The sequence below is a fragment of the Amia ocellicauda genome, chromosome 8 (genome assembly GCF_036373705.1).
Source record: "Amia ocellicauda isolate fAmiCal2 chromosome 8, fAmiCal2.hap1, whole genome shotgun sequence".
Classification (NCBI taxonomy): domain Eukaryota; kingdom Metazoa; phylum Chordata; class Actinopteri; order Amiiformes; family Amiidae; genus Amia; species Amia ocellicauda.
Window position 1 is genome coordinate 18,201,603 of NC_089857.1, and position 22,919 is coordinate 18,224,521.

Below are 22,919 nucleotides of genomic sequence, written 5' to 3' on the forward strand. Positions count from 1 at the left end.
AATCACACAAAAACTCAGACAAACAAAAACAAAGACTGTCGTACAGAATTCATCTAAATTCAGGGGGGTTATTATTATTATTAATTATTAATATTATTCAATGTTCTACACTGTCTGTCATGTAAAGTCAATATTTGTTACATGCATAACTCCTTATTTATTATAACGCTTTACAGATTATGTAGGATAACGAGGATGACGATCATTATCGTAACTCATTTGGTCCCAAACTTTTAAGTGAAATACATCTCTGTGCAACTTTGAACACATTAGAGCTGGTTAAACAATTAACACTGGATCTTTTCTCAACAACTGGTTTGGCTTGTCACTTTCATGCTTATCCTTCTGATCATTGTGCCGTATTACCTCAAAGAAACTGTCGAGCGGCTGATGTTGCAGTCTTTATAAATAATGTCAGTGATGCAGGTCGACTGAAAAATTTGCATTATTTGAACAGCTTCAAGATTTGTTTTACAGCCCCTTCTGTTTTTTTTTCCTTTGAATTTATCATATAAATAACATGAATGATATACCTTGTAATGCTTGGTAATGACAGTTTATTGAATTCTGAATTTTGAACAGATCTGTTGTGCGATTTATTTAATTTAATTAGTTCCCTGATATAAAACAGTCAGTCTGATTAAAGATAAAGACAAGCTGGGAATGAACATAAATAACTGTCTCCAGCCATGGCTCACACTCTTGGGAGTGTTTATTAATGACAGAGGTATATTTCCCAATTAGATTAAAAGGGTCTAAAGAACAACAGCACGATACTGTAAACTATTAACCTGTCTCTTGTATAAAACATTGAGGGACGGAGCATTGATTAAAACTAAACTGATACGTTATTCCCATCAATGTATTGTTTATCAGCGGCTTGGGCTGCCTCGAGTACAATTTACCTAGCAAGATCAATGTGCCGACACCACTAAATTCTTTGTGCTCTGAAGATTTATAGGAATGAAAAGGCTGGCTAAATCATTGCTGCAAACATCAAACTGATTTATTTTGTGTAATCGTCAAAGAACCAGTGGGGGTAGAGTCGGACAAGGGTGTGTGTGTGTGTGTAAATCAAAACTCTACAAAGAAAGGTATTCACATCTATCTGCATCTGCTAAAGGGTATTTAAACTTTTAAAATATTATTTATGTATTTGTTTTATTTTATTTAAGACCCTATCACCCTGGTTACAGATGTATATTAGGACACAGAGAGACACATACGTTAGAATTAAAGACATTAATTTTACTTCTGGTTTGGGGCCACACAAAAAAAAAAAAAAAAGATTTATTTTTAATATATCTTCTGTTCTTGGTGGCTCCCTGTAAGGAAAATAAACAAAAGAAATACATTAAAAATGATTGGATACCAAAACTAAATGTGTTGCGAAGGACAGCATTCATTTAAGAATCCCTGTAACACCACAGTCATCCATGAAAGTGCCACTCTGAGCAGCTAATGCAGTTTGATCTATTTACAAGATTTAAACAATCATACCATCTTAATAACTTGATGAAGGTATGCACTGTATGTTTGGCTTTAAAGAACTAAAAACATGTGTGACATATTCTCTATTGTGTTGTCTATATGCAAATCCGTTCCCAGATCATGAAGAGAGTTACTGGAGTGTAGTATTCACTCTCATTCACGTGTATTCTGTGGCTGACCTCACCCTATATTAAAATTGAATGCACACTGAAGCTTAATAATGGTTCACACACCTCAGACAGTAATACATATAAATATGAAGACATCTGGGTAGACAGAGCATCAGGCTATGCTATCCCTACACTGACAACAGACAGATGCAGTGATACTTCTTGGCTTATTTGCTGTTCAGAAGATTTTTAACTGGTGCCAAATATCGTTTGCATCTGTGGCCAAGATCATTACTAAGTTCAACAAGGAGAATATCACTGCTTGAGCAAAGACATCTGGGAGGCCTTCAGCAGTGATGCCATAATGAGAATGCGCTCTTACTGGCCAGGCCTGTGCTATCTGTCAGCATCCTCTTGCCGATGTCACAACACAGATGATGATAATGGTACAACACTCCCTCTCCAGTGACTGATACTGGAAAGCCTTTCTTTGCAAAGTAATAGAATTGTCTTGTCAGATTTGAATATGATGGTTTGGGTTTTAATTTGGCACGGCAGAAAGACTTGGCCTGGGCGTTTACCGAAGTGTGTCTCAGTTCTAACGGGCATATTGACATTTTAAAGAAGCATGTACTACTGCCGTACCGATCCTGAGATCTGATACCCATATGCTCAGGAGAATGGCGCTACATGGCACATTTCATGTGTGACCACATTCTGGAAGAGAAACCCAGACATGCAGCTTCATCCCTAGGTACCCCAATGCCAAGATATGAATCTAATCAAGCATATGTGGGAGCATCTGGATCATCAGATGAGAGTATTCAGTCCAATATGTTGAAATTAGAGGAACCCTCTTACATGGATATGGCAAGAAATTGAACCATATTGTGATACAAACTAATTTTTGTTCCATGCCAGTTGTCATCAGTCTGCATAAACTATGAAACAAAGTGAAATAATAAAGGTCAATTCTCATATTATCGTTAAAGAAATGTACAGCAGGATAAGAGCAAATTAGCACACACCACACATGCACACATACACACACACACACACACGCACACATATATCCCAAGAGATGAAAAACGATGGACAGAGGATATTGGAAGTTATGTTAGAGTGACCTGGAAAATAATCTCATGGGAATCTCACCTTTACAACTATCACTGGTTTGAAATATATTTGTTTTGTTTTTGTTTTTGATGTTCATTTGTGTCATCTGGTATTTCGGTATGGATGCTTCCTGGAGTGATCACTCACCTTTCTGGAGGCCTAACCGGTACTCAAGGCAAAGGGATGTTGAGTGGAAGACTGCGAATGCATGAACTTGGCACGGTTCAGGAGAGGGTTATTTAGAGTCGCATTGAATGTCCCCTTCAAAACTGTGTCCATGATGGCTGGGCTTAGCTGTTGAAATACATAAATACATAAATGTTAAGAACTACTCATTTTAGTGGCATGTGCACTTAAAGGCATCATAGCAATGTGATCTATTGATTTATACTTTAGTTCCTTACAAAATTCATACCAAACAGGATATAATTCTGGTGCAAAGGCCTTGTCTGCTTCGCTTTTTTCCTGGAGCAAAAAGCTTTGAAAATCTTTAACTGCAGTTTCCTCCCCCCAAACCCCGCCCCCCACCCCCACCCGTTTTGCACATTCTATAAAATACCCAGATCATATATTCCAAGCACACCATTACCTTTGAGTAAACTGAATCTTAAACCTACTAAATGCACTTGAGTTGACCGCAGCCTTTGAAGCAAGACGCTTTCTAAAGTCAAAAACAAACCGTTAATGTGATGAACCCCAACCTCCGCTGAAACATAATACTAAAAGTGCATTGAGAACGTAGGGGATTCAATGTCATGCTGTTTGTAATGTGAAAGAAGGTAAATTAAAATCTATAAGGTTTTTTTCTTTTTTTTCTTTTTCTTTTCTTTTTATCTTTTTCACATAACAGTTGCAGCTCTTGACATTTAATTTGAATGCTGTTAGTAAATGGAAAGCGCCTCTGAAAGAAACAGTTCTGATGAAACAAACAACACTGAAAGCCGTTTCCAGAAAATGTTCTTTTTTGTTTGCCTTTATAGATAAAAGATAATTTGAACTTGAATATGAATCAAATTAGGACGCATATGTCACAACTGTGGCATTCAAAAGAAATCAAGATAAGATTATTACTTTTACCTAAATTAACTACATTCGTATCAAGGTGTTACCATATGTTTTTTATTAGGCCTAATGTTTACCCTGAAGGATGTAGGGCTTTGGAGTTCAGACATGTCTGCATTTCAAACACGGTATGCTTTCTCAGTCCATTCATAAATCGTTAAAAAGCTATCCATTGCTCGTGGAACTGAGTTGAATATTAAAACATCTGGTGTTTTAAGGGTGGGGGGTTATTTTGACAGGGTGCCGATTTAAATGATTACATTTTACATTACAATTTGCTCTTCCATGGTTTCCTATTGTCACAAACATTATGAGAACGTGGTCTTTAGTGCGATTCCACACAGACATGAGAAAATCTAGCCTAATAAGGGAAATTACTTTTGATACTGAGCTCCCCTTAATCATTTGCAGCAGATGGTATAGTTTTGCTGTATTAAAAAAAAAAATCAAACAAATAACAATTATTTCACATTGCAGGCTAACAAGGTGTGAGTAACTGCCCATCGAAGTGACATTTGCAATGTGTCCTGCTGAATGATTGGCTACCAGGAAACAGATGTGCAGGTAAAAGAGGTGCAGATGTTGCTGTTACATTGTTACAAGAAGATTTAGTAACTGGTATAGATAAATATGGCTGTAATTATTAATCAGCATGAGACTGGTCTTTTATCACTCTGGGGAATTTTACTGGTAGCAAGAAACTATTTCTGCATCTATACTATCTATGGTTTTCAAACCCAATGTGTATCAAATGTGTGGATATATATAAAATATAAACCATGAATCGGTGAAACGTAGTACAGGAATATCTTTGGCCATTTTGAAAGTCAGTATATTAAATACAGTCTGATAGTAAATATTCTAGACTGAAGAAAAGCAACCGCATACATAATGGATGTAAAATCTATGAAGATTGAATATCACATTTTGTTGATATATAAGAATGTATATTTTATCTCATCCACAAACATTTGCTGTTTTACTGAAAGGGAAATGCATCCTAAGCTGGTCACCATGAAAGGCACATTGACAAAAGCATCAATATGCTCTGGTTTCTTGCTAGTCTGAAGAAAGAACCTAGTCTGACAAGAGAATGTTTGAAGAGGAAAATTATATAAATTGCCTCAGGACAAACTGAACCCCAGTTGTGTCAGAGCACATGCCAGGTTTTAAATGGACAGATAATCTTTCCCTTTTCTATGAACCAGCAGCACTGGATAGACTTCCAGTCTCACTAATAAAAGACAAAATTGCCATTTTATTATATGTTATCTCTAAGGCCTTGCTGAGAAAAATGCTAATACCTATATAAAATGAAACCCTAACGAAATAAAATCTTCATATTAGCGTGACTACAGTTGCTTCTACAAATTACTCAGAAACACATTTCAGAGATGATGTAAAACTTGCCTTTTACAGGTAATCCACACAGCCATCAAATGTAAAGAATAAATAATTCCATCAAGATATCTGAACTCATAGCTGACAAACTTGCTTTAGGTTCCAGTACACGAATAACGTTAACTGTAACTTAGCAGTTACATCTTGGTACTTGTAGTAGCACCGTGGTTTTGTATTACAACAACATATCAGGGAGAGGATTTTACAGTTGATCATAATTGCAATACAATATTGTTGAAGGCACTGACATTTAAAATGGCATATATATTTTACAAGCAACATTCATGTTATCTTTGCATCAGGCTTTTTTTACAGCAATGTGTAAATCAGATACCAGTATATTTGTGGTCAATAGGTGGTCTTTCATTTAAAAGCTGATTGATCTTTCCAGCAGTGCAACTTTCACACAGTTTGGATATTCTGCCAATAAATGTGGATTCATGATTTTTTGGACGATACTAAGTGTACAGCTCCTTCCTTCTGAAGATCCTTAAAGTGTTACCTGATCTCCAATAGCATACACAATGTCGAGACCCTTTCTTTTTGTAGGACGCAATCATTGAAAATGTTGGAACACTCACAGTTAAGCAAGTCATACTGTAGATTTAAAGGATGCCCAAACTTTAAAGTGTGGATTGAAACTCCCCAAAGAAAACGATCTGCATTGCAAGGAAATATCACAGATCTGTGTTTTCACACATCAATACAATAAAAGAAAATGTTTTCTCACAAATGACATCTATATGCATCCGAATAGTCATTAAACAGGGTGGCACAGATGCTTTTAATGATTGTGTTTTCCTTTTCAAAGAAGAAATGTGATCTTTCATCTTCAAAAATGTCTGTCATCAAATTGCAATCCAAAACGTATACTTGCTTAAAGTTAAGGTTTTAATAATACAGCCACTGAGACCCTTATTGTACTGAATTACACAGCTTGTATCCTTTCCAGATGAATGATGTCTGCTTGCCTTTCAGCTACATGTTTCATATTGATGATGAAACCTGAGCTTTAATTTATGTAAACGGCCAGACGTAATAACAACAGTAATGGCATGATTACCAGCAGAAAACACTCTGGACTCAGAGGTCAAGGAAATTGGAGCAACAGTTTATTAGTTTCAAATGCTGGATCTGGAGGGAAAAAAAATCAGTAAAGGTACACAAACCCTTGTAGATGCAATAACTTTAAACAGAGTGTGTAAATCTGTACTCTTTTTCAGCATTGTGAGTGAATAATATATCTTTTTTGTACAGGTTAAGGTCTTAATAAACAGACAGTGGCGATAAATCTGGAACGTGAAATAGCATTAAAAACAAGTCTGTTTAGTTTAGTGAGAGTTAATTAATATGTAAAGGCCTTAGAACATAAAACATACCCTTGATGTGCTTAAAAAATACACAATTTCTAAGTATCGCACAGCCCAACAATATTGTGTGGCTTTAAATACAACACAAGTATTAATGGGGAGTAAAGTGTCCTCATCTAAAAGGACAGTACTATGTAAGGTGATGGTGTTAAATTGGTTTAATAGGTTTACATTTTTAGCAGATTTTCATTTTACAACTGAGACAGTATTTTATGTAGTAATATAAATTGGTCAGTATTATTAAACACCACATCTGCAGGTGATGAAGCTGCACTAATGTGCCACACTTTACACACCTCAGAACAGTTGCCTGTCAGCAGGGAATGGTTGTCTGGGCTTAACAGTCTTGCAGGGGCTAGGTAATTGTTTAGTTGTATTCAACAGCATTTGTTTTTTTTCTGTTGCATTATCTCACTCCACTGGTGTCAATCCTGGCATACTTTGACCATCCTTTAATCCAAGGAAAGGCCAAGGTTATGTAGCCTCCTTGCTGAGTAACCCTTTTGCCCTCAAATGCAAGCCAGCTCATGTACATTGTTACACTTCCAGACGAATGATGGAGACCGAGGCAGACAGATAAATATATACATAATAAAAGTTAGAATCATTCTGAATCATTGGCAGCAGCAGCAGCAGCATTAACAACAACAATAGAAACAGCACAAATTTGGAATTTACTGCAGCAGGACTATGCCGACTGAATTGCCTTTGTCTGGTAGTAAGTACTTTGTGACTTCCACAGCTTCTTTGATGGGAATGTTGAAACTACTTCAAAGTGTACCCTTATCACATCCTCCTAAATCTGTATGCTTTTATGTATCCAAGGGTTCCTCCCGATTCCTTTACCAGGCTGGATTATCTATGTGTTAAGGTCATTATTGATGTGTTATTGCAAGTTCACTGTGGAGGTGCTCTTTCTTGACTCAACGCTGGTGCCTTAAGTTTGCTATTGATAGTAATAGGTTACCCAGGGATTTTAAATAGAACAAAATGTTAAGGTGATCAAACACTGCCCAGGATATCATCCCTATTGGGAAACAGAGGAAAAGTGCACAGAGCAGCTAATTAGTTCAAATATTCTTTTGCATGTTATAAGCAGATTCCCATTAGGTAGGGTGTTGTTGGACAAGCTGCCTAGGTGAGCTCTTTAACCAAATACTGGTTTTTCCTATCCATTAAAACGACCATTTAAAAACACAGACTTAAAAACCACACATATATAAATGCATGTGTAAGCTTTTCTCCACAAACAAGCTAACAAAAGATTGTGCTCATGAAAAAACCCTGCAGGTTGTACTGCATCTCAAACTAGTTAAGTTTATCTTTAACTAATGGAAATATAGCGTTTTATTTTCAGTTTGTTGAATTTACTTTTACATGACGAAAAAAACAACTTAAACAACAGGATCAGTCTTAACGATAGATTTATAATACATCATTACAGTGAGGGAAAAAAGTATTTGATCCCCTGCTGATTTTGTACGTTTGCCCACTGACAAAGAAATGATCAGTCTATAATTTTAATGGTAGGTGTATTTTAACAGTGAGAGACACAATAACAGCAAAAAAATCCAGAAAAACGCATTTCAAAAGTTATAAATTGATTTGCATGTTAATGAGGGAAATAAGTATTTGATCCCCTATCAATCAGCAAGATTTCTGGCTCCCAGGTGTCTTTTATACAGGTAACGAACTGAGATTAGGAGCACTCTCTTAAAGGGAGTGCTCCTAATCTCAGCTCGTTACCAGTATAAAAGACACCTGTCCACAGAAGCAATCAATCAATCAGATTCCAAACTCTCCACCATGACCAAGACCAAAGAGCTGTCCAAGGATGTCAGGGACAAGACTGTAGACCTACACAAGGCTGGAATGGGCTACAAGACCATCGCCAAGCAGTTTGGTGAGAAGGTGACAACAGTTGGTGCGATTATTCGCAAATGGAAGAAACACAAAATAACTGTCAGTCTCCTTCAGTCTGGGGCTCCATGCAAGATCTCACCTCGTGGAGTTTCAATGATCATGAGAACGGTGAGAAATCAGCCCAGAACTACACGGGAGGATCTTGTTAATGATCTCAAGGCAGCTTGGGACCATAGTCACCAAGAAAACAATTGGTAACACACTAGCCGTGAAGGACTGAAATCCTGCAGCGCCCGCAAGGTCCCCCTGCTCAAGAAAGCACATGTACAGGCCCGTCTGAAGTCTGCCAATGAACATCTGAATGATTCAGAGGAGAACTGGGTGAAAGATGAGACCAAAATCGAGCTCTTTGGCATCAACTCAACTCGCCGTGTTTGGAGGAGGAGGAATGACCCCAAGAACACCATCCCCACCGTCAAACATGGAGGTGGAAACATTATGCTTTAGGGGTGTTTTTCTGCTAAGGGGACAGGACAACTGCACCGCATCAAAGGGACGATGGACGGGGCCATGTACCGTCAAATCTTGGGTGAGAACCTCCTTCCCTCAGCCAGGGCATTGAAAATGGGTCGTGGATGTGTATTCCAGCATGACAATGACCCAAGACACACAGCCAAGGCAACAAAGGAGTGGCTCAAGAAGAAGCACATTAAGGTCCTGGAGTGGCCTAGCCAGTCTCCAGACCTTAATCCCATAGAAAATCTGTGGAGGGAGCTGAAGGTTCGAGTTGCCAAACGTCAGCCTCGAAACCTTAATGACTTGGAGAGGATCTGCAAAGAGGAGTGGGACAAAATCCCTCCTGAGATGTGTGCAAACCTGGTGGCCAACTACAAGAAACATCTGACCTCTGTGATTGCCAACAAGGGTTTTGCCACCAAGTACTAAGTCGAAGAGGTCAAATACTTATTTCCCTCATTAACATGCAAATCAATTATAACTTTTTTGAAATGCGTTTTTCTGGATTTTTTTGTTGTTATTCTGTCTCTCACTGCTAAAATACACCTACCATTAAAATTATAGACTGATCATTTCTTTCAAACGTACAAAATCAGCAGGGGATCAAATACTTTTTTCCCCCACTGTATATAATAATAATAATAATAATAATAATAATAATAATAATAGCTTTTTCTTTATGCACCACAATGACATAGTTCTGCAATATAGCATGCACTTCACCTGAGTCGAGATTGCATTTCACTGTGAATTCACATGCATACTTTCCATAAGTAGTCTATACAACTATTTTTCTGTACATTCTAACAAAAAGTAAAGATATGCAACTGTTTCAGTCTCCTTTACATTTAACATAACGTCTTGTATTCTATGCATGCAGTATTCAGAAAATCCACATATATATTATGTAATTACACAAAAGCTTGAACATATTTTAGCTCTGCATTCAACTGACTACAGCACATAATCATTCTTTAAGAGGATTAACCAAATATAAATGCAGAAATATCTGTTTTATCTTTATCTAGGTTATAGATTGTATTTCATCTTATAATGCAAATATTAAAATGTGTTAAATAAGCCATTAAATACCCCAGCATTATAAAGATATTTCCATTTTGTAAATCACCATTGCTACTCTGAACCATGGGCATTTATGGCGTACTGTATTTTACGGAGCAAGCTTTTCTCACAAAGCACTTCAAAGAAACAGCTTCATAGAGCCCGGAGCATTATGAGAACATCTATTAAGACATATTAATGTATTGGAAACATAAGTGGCCTGAAATGATTGCTGTAATGTACCTTTACAGTAATTATCAGGGATGTTCATTGGGCAAGTTAAAGAAGTTGATCAAATAAATGAATGGTACTTTGACATTAATTGTCAAAGAGGGGGCATTAGCAGAAACCTTTATTCCTAACAGATAGTCAAGGGTGAAAGAGTTGCAGCATCACCTGATGTACTATTCACTGAGTCATTATAAGGCACGATTACTGAATGTCATTAACTGAAACTGACAAGAATTTCAGGGGACATCAAGGCAGAAGGTGTGATGTGTGGCTTTGTTTTTGACAGAACATGAATTTAATTGACATGTTCCTAACCATGTTGTGATGGCTGATTAACTCGGATAAATCTTGACAAGGCCCTGGGATCAATACACCACCAGCAATCAAATGTGAAGGATGGGCAAAATGTGCTGCTCATGTTTGAAACCTCTCTTATCGTCTAATTTGATATTTTTCACCTTACTTAACATGAGTCCCAGTCACCAACATGATAATGCACAACAGCAGGGAGATTTCAGTCCAATTTTCCAACTCACCGCCACAACAGAAAAACAATCATGCTTTCATTACACATAGAGTCCGTGCAGTACCCTCTCACAAAATTTAACTGTTGACAAGTTGGTCAAATGTGTGAAGAGAAGCATTTACTTTACTTCATTTTCCACCATCATTGGCTTTATTTGATGATTTTGAACGACAGTAACTCTCGTGTGAGTTGTTGTGACAGAGCAGACTGCCCTTGATTAGCTGATGGGGTGGAGATTCACTGACTGAGCAGTATGAGAAAGCATCTGAATTCCACATTTAATTGCACTTTGCAGTCAGGTAAGAGACCCCCAGGTAGAAGCCTGAAGTCCTATGAAGTGCAAAAGTCTGTAATTTGTGTTTAACATTCAAATTGTGTTTATTTAATTGTGTTTACGTGCTTGCTCCCTTCATGCTTTTTCTAGCATTTCTTTCCTGTTGCTGTTGTTCCTTTGAACTTGTATGCAGTGCTGATACCACAATATCACTGGGGGGCGGCACTGGCAAATTGTCGAATTGGGAGAATGGAATGGCAGTTTGTTGATCAGGGAATACGGGACAAATGAGTAAATCTGTTACAGGAATTGTAGGAGGGTATACACACAATCTGAATGAGTATATGCAAAGTTCCCTTCAAATGATGTGGGCATTCAGCATATGCTTTCATATGCCCTCGACTACACCACTACGTATTTTTTATTTTATACATTTTTCTATTGGCCAAAGTTTACTTTCTATATAACTTGTGTATCTAGATTTTACATTCTTTTTTCTTTTTTCTTTCTGACATAGATGCAAACATTTTTTCATTAATGGCTTAAACAGTATCCTTCTACACTATTATCTCCCTGGGTGACTTCATGTATTTTCATAAATGAACCTTGTTTCTGCTGCAGCATTTCATATGCTTCCACACAACATCAGCCATGCTTCAAATTTCCTCATTAAACTTTGACTTTACACTGTCACTCTGAAACAGATATAGTGTTATTATATCAATTACGAGGTCTCAATAGCTGCATTTTCAAAGACTGCAACTGAACGTGTTTAAAGAACTCCTGCTACAATAATGTTTAATGCTGCTTAGCCTATTAAGACAATGGGGCATATTACAATTCCACAGATTTAATACTGCAGGTAGTGCGAATAAGATGATTTCTATGATTATAGATGGGTAACATAATGAATGCAAAAACCTCCAAGTCTGAACTTCCATGTCTGAAATACATATTTTTCACTTGTTGAGTGCATTTTCTCCAGTTCCTTAGAATAGCAAATTATTATTTTTTGCATATTGTAGCACTCAATAGAATGCATACAGCAACAAATATTCTGGAATGTCATAGCCACAGTTGTTCATAGTGCTCTTATAAAAGTTATGGAGAAAACAGAAGCTTTTCATATCTTGTGTAGATCTAGATGTACCATGTAGTTGACAAAACTATTGATAAAGTCTCAGAAACAAACCCCTAAATATAAATGGGAAAAAAGATGTTACACTATTAGGTGGACAGGAGTCAGACAGGAATGTACAGAAACATGTGACTTATTTAACTAAATACACAAACTTGATAGTAAGACTACATTTTGCACCATGGAGACAATATTCTCAGCTCAATGACCTGCACCAGTCTATGTGCTGCACACTAAAAGAAAAAAAATCTTTACCCCAATACAGTAACACTGATATATCTCACCCTAATCGTGTATCACTAAGACCATGAAATGAAATCGTTTCATGAAGTGTGTATGGTGAGAATGATTCCACAATACTGTTTTGTTAATGTGTTTTAAACCCATGATGTGGTTTTAAAGGATACATATTGTAAATAATGTGCATGCTATCTTAATGTGCAGAACATTGTTTGTATTATTTTCTGAATAGGATATTTGTGCTATTGTTTTAAAGTAATGTAATTTACACTAATTTGTCCACACAATAGTAAGAAAGTTTTCTGCATTGTCCTGAGTTCTACTTTGACACGTGTTGCAAAAGTCGATCAGTGGGGTATTCATTTTCAAGATGAAAACATAATGCAAGTTCAAAACAACAGTGCCTGAGTTCCATCACATTGTCAGTTTATTGTTATTGAAAGCATTTTCAATTCTTCCTGAGAGTAAAAGGGAAATAAATAAATAAATCAAGTTGAGGGCAAATACAAGGGGCCCTAATGCATCTCAAAGCAAAGGTCACATCTTCAGACATTGAGGTCACTGCAGCACAGAATTGCTCAACTTCATCATGTGTCTTCAGAGCAATTCTAGAGCTCAAATCAGACTGCAAGGCCTTTCAAGCTGGACTGAGGTAGAGAAACATTGTTTGGCCCCATAGTTTGAAGAAAGTAATTTGAACAGTTATTTTATATTATTGGATGGAGATATATATATATATATATCCATCCAATAATATATATATATATATATATATATATATATATATATATATATATATATATCTCCATCCAATAATATATATCCTTACAATAAAGACCTTTTCAGCATTGTTCAATACATTTTCACCACGATGACCAGTGAAGCGGTGCGATTCTAGGATTTACTTGCAAAATGGTTGTAAACTAAGATTTAAGCAAATTACAAAGAAAAGCTGGGCAATTCATTCAAATGTACCACCATATTTGCTACCATTTGCTAGTGAAGAAATTATTTCAAAATTGACACTAACACAATAGACTACAGTGATACTGTTTTGTTTACCCTGTCTTGAGTGTGTGCAATTGAAAATGAAAGGCAGATATCTTTCATTATTATTGTTATTATTATTATTATTATTATTATTATTTTGCAAACAGCGTTCAATCATTTTCCAAACAATATTAAATGGGGATAAGACAAAAATAAAATAAAATTGAAAGAGATGTTTCTTCACTCCCTGGCTCGACTTTAATTGAACTCCTGCTGGTGGCTTTCTATCCAGGGGCAGTCTAATTGATTGATTGTCCAGCACCAGAATGCTAGGAATGACAATTCCTCATTAGCTGCCCAATCACACAATTACTCACCTGGGACAGATATCTAAAACATAAAAATTGACTTGGGAGAATTTTGTTATTTTTTGTGTGAACTCATTGAGTTTGTCTCGCTGCAAATGACCACTTTGGACATAAAATTGCACTGCAGCATTTGTCATTATTTGAAACCCAATAGAACATGTAAAATTCGATTTGTGCACTCCAGAAGTCTTTATTTATTTCGAGCACTGTTTTTGCTAATTACACAACCATTGGAAAATACGTCTCTAGTCAGAAGGAATCAACAAACATGTAGGCAAGTAATACATTGTAAATAAGCAGCCCAGGGGCAATTGCAAATTCCAAACGCAAAACTTGAAACAGAAAGGGACACGTGACTTTGAAATTTGTTCTGAGACAAAGCATGTAAAATTGTGGTCTGTGGTTTACTTGTAGTCCCGGAGTTCCTTTAGTCGAGTAAGGCTGGGATTAAATGAAAACTTTGACTCACCCAATAATAGAAAACTACAGAACTGTACTCAGTTGCGGCTTAATTTTTAGTTAGATGCCACTTTCTTCTAATCAGAAATGTAACCGCTATGATGTACAGGTTTTTAGTTTTCTATTAGCAGGTGGGTCAAAGTTTTGATTGAATCTGGCCCAAATCTAGGCCAAAATAAACTTTATTACTACTATATACATCTATTGGTGGTGTTGCTTAACTCCTGAAACATTGCCTAAACTATTTAAAAAATGACTCTACAAGACCCCATTTTGTAAAACCAAATTCAAATTCTATCCCAATCAAACTATCTGAAACATTGATTCTAGCTTAATTCCTGATTCCTCATTACCACATGTAATCCTTATAGGTTGAGTATTTGTTATCCCCGCATTAACTACAAATAATAATAATAATAATAATAATAATAATAATAATAATAATAATAATAATAATATAGAACTTGACAGTAGAATTAATTGGATTAATTAATTTATGATATATTTTGCTAAAATATGTTTACTGCAAGCAGCCAGCACTCCTAATTGTTTAAATTGTGTGTGTGTGTTTAACAGCAGCAATATAGTTATTATAAATTTAGAGTACGTAATAAAAAATGCTATTTTATCTTCAGTTTTAGGATTACTTTCCACAACCGGGGAATAATGTCCTGATAACAGTGGGATCTCAAGATCCTTGTGACGATGGAGGAGCAGCTGTTTCAAGTTTCTCTTGACAATCACTTGTAAAAACCTGTCTGAGAGAGGAGCTTGTTCAGTGCTTTATGAGCATCGCTTGGCTTTGAAGAGGGCCTTCAGGGCATGATTGGGAATTGCATCTGAAATTCATTTACGGACTATTTATTAATTTTTTTTTTATTTTTTTCTTTTAAACGCTTGTAAAAATAGATAATGGCAGTCAGTTTGCAATTGTAAAAGCAATAGCAAATAAATAGTCCTGACAGAGAGGTCATTTCAGTATAACAAAATACATTGATGTGCACTGGCCCCCACCCCCCATAAGCACGATAAAAGTGCCCATTTTTCTCAGTGAGCCCCTGCCCTTTTAATGTTCTCTTCATGTTACTGACAAAACATGTAAGCATGTAAAAGCAGCAACACACAAACAGATACATGTTGGGTAGCTTGAACAGGGACTGATGCAGACAAACATATTCAAAGTTATAAAGTTAGGTCCATAATTATTTGGACAGTGACATAATTGTCATCATTATGAAAGGAAACAGTCAATATGTGCTTTAAGTGTAGCCTTTCATCTTTAATTTGAGGGTAGTTACATCCAATTCGGTGAACAGTGTAGGAATTACACCCAGTTTTATATGTGGTCCCCCAATTTTAGGGGCTCAAAAATATTTGGACAAACTAAAATAATCATAATTAAATTGTGAGTTTCAATATTTGGTTGCAAATCCTTTCCAGTCAATGACTGCCTGAAGTCTGGAAACCATAGACATCACCAGATGCTGGGTTTCTTCCCTGGTGATGCTCTGCCAGGCCTGTAATGCAGCTGTCTTTAGTTCCTGCTTGTTCTTGGGGCGTTTTGCCTTCAGTTTTGTCTTCAGCAAGTGAAATGCTGCTCAATTGGATTCAGGTCAGGTGATTGACTTGGCCATTGCAGAACATTCCACTTCTTCACCTTCAAAAAGTCTTGGGTTGCTTTCGCAGTATGCTTCGGGTCATTGTCCATCTGCACTGTGAAGCGCCGTCCAATGAGTTAGAAGCATTTGGCTGAATCTGAGCAGATAATACAGCCCTAAACTCTTCAGAATTCATCCTGCTGCTTTTGTCAGCAGTCACATCATCAATAAATACAAGGGAACCAGTTCCCTTGGCAGCCATACATGCCCATGCCATAACATGCTTCACAGGTGAGGTGGTATGCTTCAGATCATGGGCAGTTCCTTCCCTTCTCCATACTCTTCTCTTCCCATCATTCTGGTACAAGTTGATCTTTGTCTCATCTGTCCAGGATGTTGTTCCAGAACTGTGCAGGGTTCTTCAGATTTTTTTTTGGCAAACTCTAAAAAATCTAGTCATCCTGTTTCCTGTTTACATCTTGTGGTAAACCCTCTGTATTTACTCTGGTGAAGTCTTCTCTTGATTGTTGACTTTGACACAGATAGGCCTACCTCCTGGAGGGTGTTCTTGATATTAACTGTTGTGAAGGGGGTTTTCTTCACCAGGGAAAGAATTCTTCTGTCATCCACCACAGTTGTTTTCCGTGGTCTTCCGGGCCTTTTGGTATTCCTGAGCTCACCAGTGATTTCTTTCTTTTTAAGAATGTAGCAAATGGTTGATTTGGCCACACCCAATGTTTTTGCTCTCTCTCTGATTAGTTTGTTCTGATTTCTCAGCCTAATGATGGCTTGCTGCACTTGCAGTGGCAGCTCTTTGGACTTCATATTGAGGGTTAACAGCAATAGATTCCAAATGCAAATGCCACACTAGACCTTTTATCTGCTTACCTGTAATTTAACTAATGAGGGAATAACACACACCTGGCCATGGGACAGCTGAGATAGCTGAGCAGCCAATAGTCCAATTACTTTTGAGCTCTTAAAATTGGGGGGACCACATATAAAATGGGTGTAATTCCTACACTGTTCACCCAATTGGGATTTAACTACCCTCAAATTAAAGATGAAAGTCTACACTTAAAGCACATCTTGTTTCCTTTCAAATCCATTATGGTGACATACAGAGCCAAAATGATGACAATTATGTCACTGTCCAAATATTTATGGACCAAACTGTATAAAGGTATTCATACCATGGATATGGAAGTATTCTACGAAGAGTAGACTATTACTAGGTATTTGAAATGTGTTTAAGTTTCATATGGTATGGATATTTGTTACTTCCTCGTGAGAATTATACAACATACATTGAAAACATTGAAAAAGCCTAAAAATCTTCTTTGAGCACTTATTTTAATAAACAGGTAAATTAAATAAGTTTCCTCACAGCCTTTTAGCATACAAGGCATCAATAATATAACGTATCATTAAAAAATTATAAATTACAAATAACATGGAAAATGTAAGCAAAATCTGGAATGGGTTTAGTTGCCAAATGCAATACCATTTAATCCCATGTGTGTGTTGTCTTTAAGAACACTTATATATGGTATATTGAACCCCAGGGCATCTATGAGAGTCAACCTTGGCCTTATCATTGACTTTGTAAGTGCTTTTCTATCAATGCTGGTTGTTTTTTTTTTTTTATAGAGCTTGTATAGAGCAAGAAATGAAGAACATTGGCAAAGAGAAAGTCAGGCACCATACAGAAGAGGAAGATTTTTGGTTTCTGTAAAGTTAAACCTCTGTACCTTTAGTCAACTTTTCTATTGGTCATGATTTTCAAAGGGATTTTCAAACTACATAAAAGTTATTCTGATATTAGTTTTATATATATATACAATAGGCATATACATGATCTGGGCAGATTAGGCCCCCAAGTACTTGTTGCTTCCTAACATTATTTTACAATATATTAATAGCTTCTAGGTAATATAATCCTGTAATATACACATCTAACCTTTCATAATGTCCATAATATAGGACACCTTTTGGATCAAGGCTTCTACATCACTAACACCATCCTTTATAAAGCTCAGAAATCAACATATAATTCTACATACGCATAACCTTTATTACATTGTTGATATTAAAAATATATGATTAAGTTAAACTCCTTATTTCTGTACCTAGATTTATTGTTATTTTTACCAAGACAGCTTTTCTTCATTAATCATGTACTTTGTTAAAGGTTTCCTGGGGGTATTTAACCTGTGTTAATCCCACAAAAAAGCAAATGTTCACATGAAACAAATTATATGAAACAGAATGAAGCTATTAACATGAAAATAGCACTCTAGACGCGTAACATGAAACTCTGAAATATCAAATTAGGCTCACTAATTTGAAAAATACCCTGTAACATTTACTATTCTAAATGGCAAGTTTCAGTAGGTAACCAAGTGATGATGAAATCGTCTCAGTCTTGCCCAATCCCCCCCAGAAAGGATTGCAGCATAGAGTGAGTCGAAATCTTTGCCTTAAAAAGTTACTTTCTTGTAATCTCCTATCATCGCCGAAGGGACAAATTGCAGCAGGAAGACAAAGCAGCCGACACATTACCGTATTGTATTTAAAAAGCACACAAGCGGGAGCGAGAAAGGAAAACTTCCTAGGACGAGCTGTGTCATGTCATCAATTACGACTGCAACGTGCTAATGACTAAAGAGAGGCAGGGGAGCCGCGACGATGGGCACATCCATCTTGCTGCTGGACAACAAAGGTGTAGCCAGCTCCCACCACACTCTGTCTCCCGCGATCCCCTGCCATGAGCGCTTTCTGACACAAGATCAGATAGAAACAATGTTACCTTTCTTTCATTCCCTACCGCCTGAAAGGCACCTTGACGGAGACTGCTAATACTGACATTGACATACAATTCCCCTGCCTCTACCCGTATGTTAAAACGTCAGAGAACAATATGATTTACAGTCCCGTCGACAGTATTGTGTGTGGTAGCGTAACATACTAATTATGTGTGCCCTGTTTGCTTAACTCACCTTAACTTACCTCTATGCCTCCTTGATTCTAATTTATAAACGCAAAGGGTGACACTTGTGGTAATCAAGATTCTCATAATCCACATAAAGCAAACCTCATTTCATTGGATTTGGGCACAACTGTGTGATTGTAACTACAGAAGCAGGGTTTATTCCACTGTCTTTGTCCTGTAAAATTGTTTCATTCCTGCTGATGAATTTCATCTTATAAATATATATTAGTGTTCCAGCCTAGATTACTACGAAGATTTTCTTAGGCAGCAATAAAAAATACAAAAAAAAACTGAAAATACTCGTAAAATGGTCAAATTAATTGGGAAAAAGCTCTACCCTCCCAAGATGACGCCAGTGATATTAAAGTGAAAATGGCCGATTTTATTTCCTAGGGGAGTGTTCACTGTGTGAAGAATCAATTTTGAGCTAAGCTGTTTGTACACATAATCACAAGTTTTCCCAGCAAACTACATTGGTAGATAGATATAATGAATATAAAAACTTTCTTAGCACTTCTAATAAGCACCCTCACTGTCTTCATAGAGCACTTCTCTGATTGAAAGTGTTAAAATTATGCTTCTGTGCATCTCCCACTTAATGCGTGAGAACGGTACATCAAGGCTACACTGCCTGCAAAGCCTACAGCTTCGCCACAGGACTGAGGAGCACATGACTCTAAATTTCCTTCTGTGTGAAGGTTTGAAAACACCTTTTCAGAATGTATCTTGGAAGATTTAGCAGTTATCTGACACTGTCTGCACTGGGGTAACACAACTTATACAAGTCATGTATAACATATAATGCCAAAAAAAGTGTAAATCGCGCTTCTATCGTTTGACCTTCAGAAATAACTTTCCAAAATGTTCGTGTTTGCAAAACCAATGCAGAACCAGCAGCAGTGCAATGGCTTTATTTATGTTTTTGGCCATATTGAATTGGTATCTGTCCTGCTCATTAGCAATCTTGTACTTATATTTCTAAAAATAACAAACCAACAACAGAAGACAAAGAAAACAGTTGTTGTGAGGGTCTGCACATAGTGAACACTAGAGTGAAAATGTCAATATTGCATTGGCCTTGCCCCAAATTCTGTGCAGGTCACTGCCAACTTATCTTCGGAGGGTAGTAACAAACACACGCGTGAAGGAGAATGATGGCAGGCGACTGTCTTTTCATCTTGGATCCTATTATCAGTGGAGGTCATCAAGGTATTTAGCCCTGGAGGATATAGAGGTCAGGCCAAGCTATCTCCATCTGGCATCGCTGTGTCTGTTCAGCACCGGTTGGACTGACTTGATAAGGTGAATCATTCCTATCCGGCGTTTTCAGCGTGTCCCCAGGCAATGTACTTTTCAACTCGAATCCCCATGTACTAGTGCCTGTCACAGCTTCTCGGAGACAAGATAATTTCACAGAGCACACCTTGTCACTATACAAAACCCCTTTCTTTTTCAGAGCAAACTTTAATAATCCAGATCTAAAAGCTTACGTATCCGGTACCCTGACATTTGTTTTGAGGGCGTTCCCCTGACTTACTACCATATTCTCTTTATACATATCATTATAGATACACTGATATACACCTAAGGAGAATCTTCTTGTAGAATAAAACATTTATAATTTTAAAAATGTCACCAAGCCGAAAGGAATACAGTACATCTTCTTGCTTTTAACCATCGTTGAATGGATAAATAAATTAATAAACAGATCCATAGGGATCCATCACAATAATAGTATATTTGGTTCTTCACGTTTTTATTTTCTTAATCGATGGTCCATGACAGTATAAAGTAATTACGTCTGCTAAGATTCTGAGATTTGTGTTTCTTTTATAGTCATAAAAATGTTGTAAGTTAGTTGTGGGTAAGTGAATCGTATACAGTATAATAAAATATGTGCTATGAAGTCTGAAGTGTCTCACAGATAATTAAAAAAACAATGGCGCAAAGATAACTTCTTCATAATCCTTCACAATGTCTTATAGACACAGGGAAATGTTTTTGGTAAAGACAGTATAGTAAGGGGACCGTGAGAAGAGAAAAAAAATGTGAAGTATCAATGTTATAATAGGAATGATTTAGACATATGAACAAGTACTATTTCCTTTATGTTTTGCCTATACTTCTGCTGAATGTCACCAGTTCAAGCAATAACTTCTGTTTTTAATGAACACAGCAGCTTCCTTCGCAAACACAACATGCAGTGTCTCGAAACATTAAATGATACTATTTTTTTTTGTAGGAGGCTTCTCTGTGTGTGGAAAAAAATAAAAACGCATTTCTCTGTCTGTTCTTTGGTTCAGAAGTTTTAATTGCTGTAGTGTTTAAAATCATATCTTCTTCTTCTTCTTGAGATGCTGTATTCAAATAGGCTGTTGCCACCATTATCGGTAATTAAGCTTGTCTCTAATCCTGTGAAAAGTACTGTGAAATGTACTGCATTATAAGCGAGAAACCCATCACACTGCAGCACATTTTAAAGTGTGATTGCGTGGTTGGGGGTTTGCATTCAAGTCATCTGCTATCCAAACATTCATTTCAAATAATTACTGTGTGGGAAAAAGTAACACTTATACCTGTTTTATGGAAATAAAAGACCACATTTGAAGACCTTTAGCCATTACAAATTAATTTCTATGACAGAAGGTTTTCAAAATAGTTGGTATCCCAAAAAAAAGGTGTGTGCAACATCATAAGGCCATGAGTTAAAAATAAGAAAGAGAACTTCACATGAACTGACTCAACTGCAGTTATATCCACGGGATCAGTGTGTCTTAACTAATACAACAATAAAATTAGAACAGTAACTTAATCCATATCAAAAGTAATTTACACAGTGATTACTTGAAAAATATGTCTTGTAACTGTGGAATCCATTTAGCCCTGATACTTTGGATGTAGATAATGGATTGATTTTCATCATGTGTGACTGTATAGGTAAAAACTATTTACTTGTACATAACCAAGTGGTTGTGAATGTCTGCATTGCAAGAATCTGCTTTATTACACAGCATGTTGATAACACAAGTAATAGCTAGAAATGGAGGAGCAAAAATGTTTGTAATCCTGCATTCCCAAATGTCAAAACATTGTAATATAATATACATCATTTGTATTATTATGTTTTTCTAAAATATGTCACATTCATTTCAGTTTTCAGTCATCAAACGCAAATTCTGCCTTTTCTTCTTGCCTTTTTGATTAGATTGAGATGATTTCCAAATCTATTTTTAGAATTAAATGGATGGAAATGTACTAAGTAGAGTGCAAAATACCAAAGAGCATCTTAGCAGGCAGCATTAGCTGAAGCCCCGAGCTCCTGTGTAGTGTAGCCCTGTTTGATCTAAAGACCATTTAGACATGTCCATATCTGTAACCAAGGTTACTTAGAAAACATTTACTCTTAGTTAGAAGATGAAACAAATGCAGTTGATCCAGAAAATATTGATTAAACATAATTCCTAAGACAGTGGTTAATGGAGGAGTAAATGTATGAAAATAATGATAAATTGGTACTGCCTTATATGCTTTTCTTTGTTACTCTAAGGAGACATTGGCCCTGATTAAATCAAAACTTTGACCCACCCGCTAATAGAAAACTACAGAACTGTACTCAGTTGCGGCTTCATTTTCAGTAAGATGACACTTTCTTCTAATCATAAATGTAACCGCTATGATGTACAGGTTTGTGGTTTGCTATTAACGGGTGGATCAAAGTTTTGATTTAATCGGGCCCATTGTCTTTTACACATAATGAAGAAGATTACCTCATAGGCTGCTGGACCCGGAGTAAGATCTTTCGTGTCCTTGAAGCGGTCCTCTCTGGACACAAACAAAGCCATCTTCGGACTCGATATCACCACAGGACTATAATGGCCAGGGGCTTGGAATAAAGGAAAAACACTTATTCTTTCATTTAACCTTTGAAATTTGAGTGTTTGTGGCCACCAAAGATCAAAACTTGGAAATGTTGAGGTAGCTTGTGAGGATAGTTGACTTTTGAATGTGTTCCTCTTCAATATTTACCTTCTTTCTGATTTGCTGGTGCTATGAAGCAACAAAATGTTTTCTTACCACAAAGTATATAATATAATATCATGATTATGAAATAC

The 22,919-nt window shown here is 36.6% G+C and overlaps 1 protein-coding gene across 2 annotated transcripts in view; it reads right to left on the bottom strand.

Annotated features, from left to right (window-relative positions):
* Positions 1–1,227: 1,227 nt before the first annotated feature.
* Positions 1,228–22,919, bottom strand: part of stpg2 (sperm-tail PG-rich repeat containing 2) — a 74,839-nt gene continuing 53,147 nt past the window's right edge. For both annotated transcript variants that reach the window (XM_066712243.1, XM_066712242.1), the window contains 3 exons: positions 22,575–22,690; positions 2,865–3,011; positions 1,228–1,325 (listed from right to left, as the gene is read on the bottom strand). In XM_066712243.1, the coding sequence (XP_066568340.1) occupies positions 2,877–3,011; positions 22,575–22,690 (251 nt within the window). In that variant the 3' untranslated portion in view covers positions 1,228–1,325; positions 2,865–2,876. The remainder of the gene's footprint in view (positions 1,326–2,864; positions 3,012–22,574; positions 22,691–22,919) is intronic.